Source organism: Amphibalanus amphitrite, unplaced genomic scaffold (genome assembly GCF_019059575.1).
Source record: "Amphibalanus amphitrite isolate SeventyFive unplaced genomic scaffold, NRLGWU_Aamphi_draft 000522F_arrow, whole genome shotgun sequence".
Lineage (NCBI taxonomy): Eukaryota > Metazoa > Arthropoda > Thecostraca > Balanomorpha > Balanidae > Amphibalanus > Amphibalanus amphitrite.
Genome location: NW_024882016.1, coordinates 44064 through 54140, shown reverse-complemented (window position 1 = coordinate 54140; position 10077 = coordinate 44064). Strand labels below are relative to the sequence as shown.

Sequence of the window (10077 nt, the reverse complement as noted above, 5' to 3'; positions counted from 1 at the left end):
ATGTCAAATTAATGCCGCTGAGGGTACCGCTAGTGTCGTATTGATCCGTCAAACGGTTTAGAAGATATTGCCGAAAAACGGGAGGGGGCTCTGTAGAGCCACCCCCAGTCAAGCGCGGGTTAATTTAGGTGCCTTTTCTACATGATTAATTTTTCTTTGCACTTATCTGTGAAGAACAATGCTATATTCACACTTTATTATATGTATGCCAGGTTTCGCAATGTTGCGCTATTACGTGCGTCGTGATAATGACAAAATTTCGATTTGGTGTAAGACAGACCACTGTGGTCCACCATGGCCATGTGGTGGTTCATTTTACCCTGCAGATGAGATTTCGAACGAAAACTTTGACATAAGTTTTGATAACCAATTTTTCCCCGGAAGGAGTCTTTAATGCATGTGAGCCATGCATATGAGTACTGACCTAGCATGCATTCATGCCAAACGACAATCAACACACAGCTTCTAGGTTTTAGTTACACTTCCACCACATATGAGTACAGCATAGGGGCTTATTTGTTATTTTACCACTCTGGTCACTTCTTCTTACAAGAGTAAAGAGCAGACGTGCAACAAACATAAATGGACAGAAGGCACTACTGGAAGTGGTTCGTCTTCATGAGTCACATCCTACAAGATCCGAAATAAACGAATCGCTGATACTGATACGCCTATATCCTATCTACTTAGCTTGAAATTTTTGAAGGATGACCTGAAGCATTGACACAATCGCACGGTTCCTTCAGGTTCAGAGGGAGTGATCTGGTGACCTGACCTGAGGTGACGTGAGGTCACAAGCTATTACGGGTGCAAATTTGATATGCAAATTTATATCAGACGAGTCATGTAAGTTAACATGCATAGCGCTTCTGAGCTCTTTGTGTTGTATGCGTAAACAAACGATACCGCTCACAAAAACGTGCTCGTTCCCACATCCATGCATACAACCGGGGCGAAGGTTGAGGCTACAAACTCTGATTGAAGTAAGATAGGAAAACTTAATGACTTCCAATCACTCGAAATGCGTGATCTGTATCACCGGCCGTGTCATCTGACCTCTGCCGTCTCCCCCGGTCCGTCGCTGTCGTGAGCGGCGCGTCGGTCGGCGCCGGTCGGTCGGCTGGTCGGCCGCTGTGAGCCGGCAGTAGTGCGCCAGCGGCGGCCGCGGCAGGGTAGCGCTCCGCTCCGCTCGCACCGCGCCCTCCCACCGGACGAGAGCGGCGTGCGAGGGAGCGCCAGCCAGGACCGGGCGGCCGCAGCAGCTCGCGCGCACCGCGCCGCCATGGCGCAGCCAGACGAGTGCGGCGAGATCTTCCGCGCCAGCCAGCACACGCTGGTGATCCCCGTGGGCCGGCTGGCGGCGGTCAGAGGCCGGGCTCGTGCAGCGGAGGACACTGACAGCGCGTCTCAGAGAGACCGGGTGACACAGACGAGCACCATGTCGCGGTACACCTCGACGCGCGGCGAGCGGCGAGCCGGCCGAGACGGAGCGGCCACGCTGCCGCGCGCCGCCGGCCGCGCCGGCATCCAGATCATCTGCAGGTACGACTCTGTGCCGGAGAGCGACGAGCCACCTGCGGCCAGCTGCCTGCGGCCCGCCGCCGCCGCGCCCGCCGTCGACATCGGCGACTTCAGCAGCATCGTCGAGATCGACGGCGATTGCGTCATCATCCACTCCCGGCAGGAGGAGGCGGCGGCGACGGCGGAGTCCGAGGCGGCAGCGACAGAAATGCCAGGCGACGCAGAGGCCAGAGAAGAGGACGTGACCAGCTCAGAGGACGAGGATGCTGCCTCCGAAGACGAACACATCACCTCGGAGGACGAGGAAGCTGATCACGAAGACGATGACATCGCCCCGGTCGCCCTGGGCACGCCGATCTCGGAGCGTTGTCGACGTTTCTACGAGAGCCGTCTGCGGTCTCGCGCTGCGGCTCCGTCGTCTCTGGACTTGCCCAGTGACGGCGAGGACACGGACTGGGGACCGGGCAGCGTCGACAGCGGTCGCGAGAGCGGGCCAGACAGTGTCGGCGTCGGCGGCCGGCGAGTGGACACCAAACCGCCGCAGAAACCGGCCAGCTCACTGGCCAGGAAGATGGCCCTGCTTCGACGAGAGATGGTGAGTACCCAAACACTGCGCTGGGTCTGTTCTGTGTCTCTTGTTGCTTCACAGTGACTGGTGGCGCTAACCACACTTCTGCAAGGTCTGATGATGTTCAGGATTGATATCTTTGGATTTTGGTCGGAGGATTATGAGGAGGGGACTTGTGACGTGACTGGCTGGTTGACGGCACTCCCGGACACGTATGTAGGTTTCTTACTACATGCAAGGCCCTAAAACTGGAGTTATTAGGTGCTGAGAACGAGCTAAGTTCCGCATTTCGGGTACCTTGAGAATGTGCTAGCCCTTGCCTAGTGCCTATGCTCAATGACCACGCCCTTTCCGAAGATGATTACCGGGTGCCTACGGGCCATGCACGGATACCTATACCAACGTTTATTCAAACAGCAATTGCTTCATCCCATCTAGGATTTTCACAGAAGCATTTATTTAAGACTTTCTACTTTACAATTTACAGGTTAACCATGATTAATTTTTGGATACAGTTATTGCAGCCATTTAAAAATCGTCTTTGTAGGTATGACATTGGTCACCACAATATTGCATAAATACCTCCTCAAAGAAGTCATCAAGTGCCTCCTTCAGCTTCTGTGTCCGAGAGACTCCGGAGTCTCCGTACGTTTCTCTGAGAAACAACCGACATCGTCGGCAATTAATGTGTTGGAATCGTGATTTATTGCCTATCATCTAAATGATAACAAGCTAATAACAGCCGGAGGAACGAAACTCCACCTCATAATGGTCACCGAAATGAAGCATTGTTGTCGCGCCCTGGAGTGAACTTTCCTCGGTACATGCGTTCCAGTATTTTTGTTTAGTATACAGTAAACGAGAAAGTTGTCCGATGGGAGCGTTTAGGAAATGCTGAAGGCGACGTCGGATGAACCCGCAAACAAAAGATATTTGATAATTACTATTGATGGAATTGGCCACAATTACCTATACGGTATCGTATATTTTCCCGCTGAAGGCTATTGTGGCCAGAGATGGTGGGGAAAGTCACAGTCCAATTGGCAGATTAGCTCAGTATCGTGGCAAATAAACCGGCTCTTTTTCTGAGAACGTCCGTGGTCCTTTCCCATGGAGACCATTTGTAGGCATTTATCGTTCTGGCTATATCGTGCGAACGGTATCTATTTCATGCCTTTTATAGTTTTATGCTAGCGTAATTATTATTAACATTGTAAATACGTTGCCACCAAAGGCTCGTAAGCAAATATCCTTCATGTCTTTATCACAATGATTGTTGTTTCTTTATCGTTTTCTTTGATCATATTCGGGAAATACACGCCTAATGGGGCGTTCCACGACAAATCGACAAGTGCCCTGCACCCTCATATTTTATTTTTTGCTTAAAATTGGTCTAATGGGTTGTGATGGGCGGGGAAGCCAGCTGTGGCAAGGATTTTTTTCTTCGAACAACGGTTTCCGAGATATAGCCTCGGGCAATTCCAACAGGTCGCGCTACAGCCCTATGTTTGGCGGCCTATAACTCAGAAACTATTGGTTTTCTACGATAAAAACTTTATATGGTTCAACTCACAATCAGCCAACAAACATTTTGGCTATCTCGGATTTTCAATTTTTGAAAATTTTGATCACGTGACCTTTTGACCTATTTTTCGAAGAGTGACCTTGATATTTTCCCCACTGAAAGTTGCAATTTTGTCTGATGACGATTAAAGCCTTATTAGTTTTCATTCATATGCGAAAATAAAAAAGTGGATATCGCCCTGCGTTGACCTCAGGTCAGGTCATTTTTATGACCTGTCCGTTATTACGAGAGGGAGCGACAGCGAGATCTCGAGAATAAAGCAAGATAGCGACAAGCGGTAAACGGTGCAGGGTACAAATGGATAAGGTCTATAATTTTTACTGAGGTCATTTTCAGGTCAGGTCAAAGATGACGTCACAAGAGCAAAAAGGAAGTCAAAATTGCGGCACTTCATATATATTAAGTTTTTCTCGAATAACTTTCAAGGCATCCCAGCTAGGAACAAACTAATAGCACCATCGTGATCCTCTCGTCGATCCGCATCGAAATATATGTATGTTGACCTCGAAAGGTCGAAAGGTCAAAAGTTGACCTTAGGTCACGTGAGCTAAGGTCAACTTTTGACCTTTCGACCTTTCGAGGTCAACATACATATGCTTCGATGCGGATCGACGAGAGGATCACGATGGTGCTATTAGTTTGTTCCTAGCTGGGATACCTTGAAAGTTATTCGAGAAAAACTTCATATATGTAGTGTCGCAATTTTGACTTCCTTTTTGCTCCTGTGACGTCATCTTTGACCTGACCTGAAAATGACCTCAACAAAAATTATAGACCTTATCCGTGTGTACCCTGCACCGTTTACCGCTTGTCGCTGTCTTGCTTTATTCTCGAGATCTTGCTGTCGCTCCCGCTCGTCACGTGACCTAGGGTCAACTTTTGACCTTTCGACCTTTCGAGGTCAACATACATATATTTCGATGCGGATCGACGAGAGGATCACGATGGTGCTATTAGTTTGTTCCTAGCTGGGATGCCTTGAAAGTTATTCGAGAAAAACTTCATATATATGAAGTGCCGCAATTTTGACTTCCTTTTTGCTCTTGTGACGTCATCTTTGACTTGACCTGAAAATGACCTCAGTAAAAATTATAGACCTTATCCATTTGTACCCTGCACCGTTTACCGCTTGTCGCTATCTTGCTTTATTCTCGAGATCTCGCTGTCGCTCCCTCTCGTAATAACGGACAGGTCATAAAAATGACCTGACCTGAGGTCAACGCAGGGCGATATCCACTTTTTTTATTTTCGCATATGAATGACAACTAATAAGGCTTTAATCGTCATCAGACAAAATTGCAACTTTCAGTGGGGAAAATATCAAGGTCACTCTTCGAAAAATAGGTCAAAAGGTCACGTGATCAAAATTTTCAAAAATTGAGAATCCGAGATAGCCAAAATGTTTGTTGGCTGATTGTGAGTTGAACCATATAAAGTTTTTATCGTAGAAAACCAATAGTTTCTGAGTTATAGGCCGCCAAACATAGGGCTGTAGCGCGACCTGTTGGAATTGCCCGAGGCTATATCTCGGAAACCGTTGTTCGAAGAAAAAAATCCTTGCCACAGCTGGCTTCCCCGCCCATCACAACCCCTTACACCAGTTTTCAACGAAAAATAAAATATGAGGGTGCAAATTTAATTTTTTATTTGTCGATTTGTCGTGGAACGCCCCCTATAATATTGTTCAATACTCACTTTTGAGTGAAACTTGAGGTATCCTTAGAACTATGCCCTAAAATTGGCCCTCGGCCTGACGAAGACCGAAAGCTAGAAACTTTGGCATTGTTCATATGCAACATGTATGCACCCTTCTCAATGCAGTTGACATCACGATGCATACTAGAATATGGCTCCTTTTCTAAAGAAAGTCCCTTGGAACATATGCGCGTCTACATCATCTGACTTTACCAGCAGCAAACCGCGTCCGCCCACAACCTGTCGCAGCTCTTCTGCAACATTTTCTCCATACAAACAGCCCTCTGTCTGTAGGGAGCTTCGTGCTACTGCGCTGAACACAGTGGCGTAGAAGCGTTCCTTTGTGTGCCCCTGCCCACGCTCTCCGGGGTGAAACTGCCTCTGGCAGAATTCACCGACGTTCGAGCTCACCCCTGGATCTCACTGCGGTCAGGTCAGGGGTACGGGATGGAACACGACTGCCCCAAAATCACGACTCACCTGATTGAAGCGCTAGTTTCCGGGGCTGCCGGGATGAGGTCGTCACGAACTCATGAGCCGTCTGGCCGCAGAGGGTTGTTTATGGGGCTCTGTTCCTACCGCGGCAAGGCCGGGGCAGTGCTGTGCTAACCCGAGCTAAGGCCGTTCCCATGAATAGACGTCAGTTCCGCGCAATTTGAATGCTCGGTTTTACCTTCAACTGTGGGAGATTATTCCAAATGTGTCACTTAGTGGCGAACCGAATCACGTCTTCCTCTTTGAGTCGTGCGCTAACGAAGACACAGTCACAGCATGGTGTTCACGATGTATTTTATGTGTTTTCTAAACAGAACCAAAAGTTTCCTTCAATAAAACACTGCCGTTTTCCTGCTGGGAATGGCCGTCGTGTCTCTACCGGTGTTTTTGTTCGTGGCTCCGCTGTACGCTGCCAGCGTGAGAACCGCTTTATGACTGCACAGTCCAGAGCATTTACGGGAAATGGCTTCAATTGTACTGCCGCCAACGGACCGTGGCCTGGGCAAGGTCACGACGAGACAAAAATAGCCGGAAGTAGAACACTGTGCGATTATTCGATCCTGCTCTGTGTAAGCGTGAAACAAGTATACACGTGTTTGTCATGAATTTTAATCACCGTTCTTTCGAGCACCGACCCTACCCATTGCAACACCCACTCATATCAGCTGAAACACTGTTCTCTCTCGCCCTCCTATCAAATCTCCATCGTATTAACATGCCGCTGCGGTGCGCCCGGACCGCTCGTCCCTATGTGTGTGTGTATGCGCACCCTCCTCTCCTAGCACCGCCCGCGGCTCTCCGTTGCGTAATCTGCTAATCGGCGATCACTCCGCAGCGTTTTCTCGTCCGCCGCGCAGCCCGGGGCCGGATCCCTCTCCTAGCCGAGCGCACAGCCCCCTCCCGGGTCCCGAGCGGTCCCGAGACCGCACCAGCGCAGTGCCATTCCAGTGCCATTCTGGTGCTGTTTCATACCAATCATGTCAGAGGCAGTTAGCCACGCTATCGCTGGCATTGTTTGACGGTAACGCGGAACCGGCGTCGCCCTGTCGGTTGTTAGCGGTCGCGTGAAGACCACTTTCGCTGCCGCCCGGCCGACGACGGCTCGGCGACCAGCGACTAAACGACTAACGATCGACGATTGGGCGACTGGTGATCAACGATTACACGACTAAACGGGTTATGAGCTCAACCATAACATGCTGACGGTTAGGCGTTACGCATGCTCGTGTGTAATCATGTGAATGTGACTGACTGAGGGAGTTGTTGAAGCAGGTATCGAGTTTTTAACAGCAACTGCAGCTTTATGGCGTAGGGATGGTATGTACCGGCGCTATCTTTGGCATGGTGTTAGACAAAGAGCTTTTGCACAACCCTTGACCCCAGAGATGGGTCACCACTTTAGATTTCTTTTGGCAAAGCTTATGAATCAACATCTGCTTTTAAGATAATTGTATAGCTTTGGTGAGATAAGTGACAATTAAGACGGTGAATTAGCCGAGTATGACTTTGCAAGAGCAGACATAAATTTTGCACGTACCCTCGCCTCATTTGCATCTCTAAATGATGGTGCCAGTCTCTTTGTTTTAGAACATCGTGCCCTCCCGCGGCGGTTCCTCACGCACTTTGGTTGCTGTTTCCACCTCGGGCCATCGCTCATCAGCTGGCTGGCTTCCACGGTGACAAAGCAGACGGCCGGTGCCTCCGCAGACGTGGGAGCGCTGTGCCGCCAACCGGCGCACTGGGGACGTGCAGCGGCGCCTCTGTGACGAACGCGGCGCACCGACCCACCGCGCGTGCCCGCTGTGTGTGTGCGGGCTGCGGAGGCGGCTGTGTCCGCAGCGGCACGGCGCGGGCACGGCGCGAGGCGGCTGACCGGAGCCGGAGTCGACTGGACGCCTTTTTCGGCCGGTCACGATCCGAGCTGGATGACCGCGGCCGCGCCCGCTGCCGACATGTGTGGCCCTCTGACCCGGATACCCTCCGCCGCAGAACCGAACCGGTCACCGCCGCGCGGCCTTGGCCACTGCGCCGCGAACGCCGAAAGCGGCTCATGGCTGAGAGTTCGGTGAAGATGGCGATTGGAAGTTCGAGGGACGAGAGACGGGCTAGTTATTGGTTCTTAAGAACTTTTCGAAATCCAGCCCTTTCTTATTCTCTTCTGAGAGTAGGCATTGCAGCTCTAGCCGCATGCTCGCATTGCGCACTATTGCAATCAAGAAGCCTATCACTGATCATTGCCTGCTTCCAACTCGGCTCAGCGTGACAAACAGACGAATGTGGCGCATCCTGCGCTCTGTGGGCGTTTCCGGCGCGCTGGCAGCTTGTGAAACTCGCTCGGCTGTGGCGGGTATCCGGCCGGTTGTGACCCGGCGCTCGGGAGGTCACCGGTGCCCGCCCGCCGGTTCCTGTGTGTGATGGCCTTTTCCCGGGCACCGCTTCTCTCTTCCGAAGCGTGACACTGAAAGCGACACGCCGCCCCGTGCCTTGCCCGCCTAATAAGGGCTTGTTCCCGCTGGATGTGCACTGTCAGGTGCATCGAACTTGCTCCTGTCATGTCTGGCGGATGCGGGGGAGGGGCGCTCGTTCAGGTGAAAATTTAAACCTTTCCTGCACCGGTGTATACGTAGGTAAAGGAAACCCAGCTTCGCATAATGGCTGAGTTCTGAGTCCTGAGCGTAAGGTGGGAACGGCATGTTTCTACTGCATTTAGGTATGTTTCCTTTTTATTGTTTGCTTCATCACAGAGCAAGTGCAAGGATGAGCTAAGCCAGTTCCCACGTTGCATGTTTTTGAATGTAATGCGTCAGCGAGGCTTGTCCTTTTTGACAAGCGGCATAAAGACGTTGGTCACAAGACTGGCAGAATTGCTTAACATCTGTTATCCCATGGGAAAAGTTAGCATGGCAGCATAACATTCGTTACCTAAATGAGTCACAGGCTGCTTGGGGGTGTTTTACCATTACGAGATGACCCTTTCCCCGGCCGAACCACGTTCAGCCGTTACCCCAAACGCATTGACAGCACTCCGGCGCGGGTCGTCTCACTCTCACTGGCTGACCTCTCCCCTGACCGGCGCCCGGTTATCTAATCGCTGTGTGCCGTGCGCGGGGCGCCGCTCGCGCGGCCGTCACGGCGCCCGTAATGGGCGCCCGGTGATCCGTCCACCACCATGGGCGCCCTCGCCGACCGGGGCTCAGACCGACCGGCGCCGCCACCACTTTCCTTGCACGTCTGGAAACCCTAATTGTCGAGCGCGCCGCGTCATTTCGGTTTCACTTTTGCTGGCTGGTTGACGGCGCGAGTGTGGCGCAGCGCGGCGCCCGGTGGCGCACCGACTGCACGGCGCCGCACCTGCATAATGGCGCGGGCGCGACGTTCGCTGCGCGGCGGCGACGGTAGCGGCGCGGTGCGACGGCGAGTGAGGCCGCGGGCGGCGCCGACGGCAGGTGAGCGGCGCCCGTCCGTCCGCGAAAGTCGCTCTGAAACTGTCAGAGGTGAGCCGACGGGTCGGCTCCGACAGGACGGTGCCGGGTACCGACCAACAGAGGAGCGATAGGTCAGCCAGTGTCCGATGTCAGGGAGGGATCGTGAGGGGCATGATGGAGCCGCGTGATGCACCGTGTCTGCTGGCGACAGAAGCTCGTAATTTTAATGAGCAGGCCCAAACAAAGGCATGGTGAATGGAAAGGCTTCCGCTTACTGCTGAGCGTAACCGCGGCCCGTCATTAGAAACGAGTGTTGAGAGTCCAAAAATTAATGAACCGCTGGCTGAGTGCAGTGTCATTCTTTTCTCAACAGAGAAGCTATGCTATCTACTTCCATTGAGTGCCTAATGGATGATAAATCTAGCTTAGGCCTCAAGTCTTCTTCAATGAACATAAACTGACAATAACAGTCGCTTTGTAGCTCATCCGTTACCAACGAAGTAAAACTCGCAGCAAATGCCACCTACAGTATTTGTAGCGGTCCTGCTTCCCGATTATTTTCCAACGACCTTGCGATTTTCACATCTGCACACCTTTTGTGCTTGGCCTTCATCTGTTGTTCCTTACACCTGCTCCGTCTCTCGATTTTCTCTCTCGTGCGACGCCGCATCTTCTGGCTCTCCTCCCACCTTTCAGTCTCACGGCACATCGCCCGTCTCCTCTCTCCCCCCGGCCCCCTCTCTCTCTCTCTCTCTCCATCTCTCTCTCTCTCTCTCTCTCTCTCTCTC

General features: G+C 51.8%; 1 protein-coding gene across 1 annotated transcript in view; it reads left to right on the top strand.

Moving 5' to 3' along the window:
- Positions 1-1088: 1088 nt before the first annotated feature.
- Positions 1089-10077, top strand: part of LOC122393199 — a 33288-nt gene continuing 24299 nt past the window's right edge. Inside the window, exon 1 of the mRNA XM_043389028.1 lies at positions 1089-2116. Within this exon, the coding sequence (XP_043244963.1) occupies positions 1283-2116 (834 nt within the window). The 5' untranslated portion in view covers positions 1089-1282. The remainder of the gene's footprint in view (positions 2117-10077) is intronic.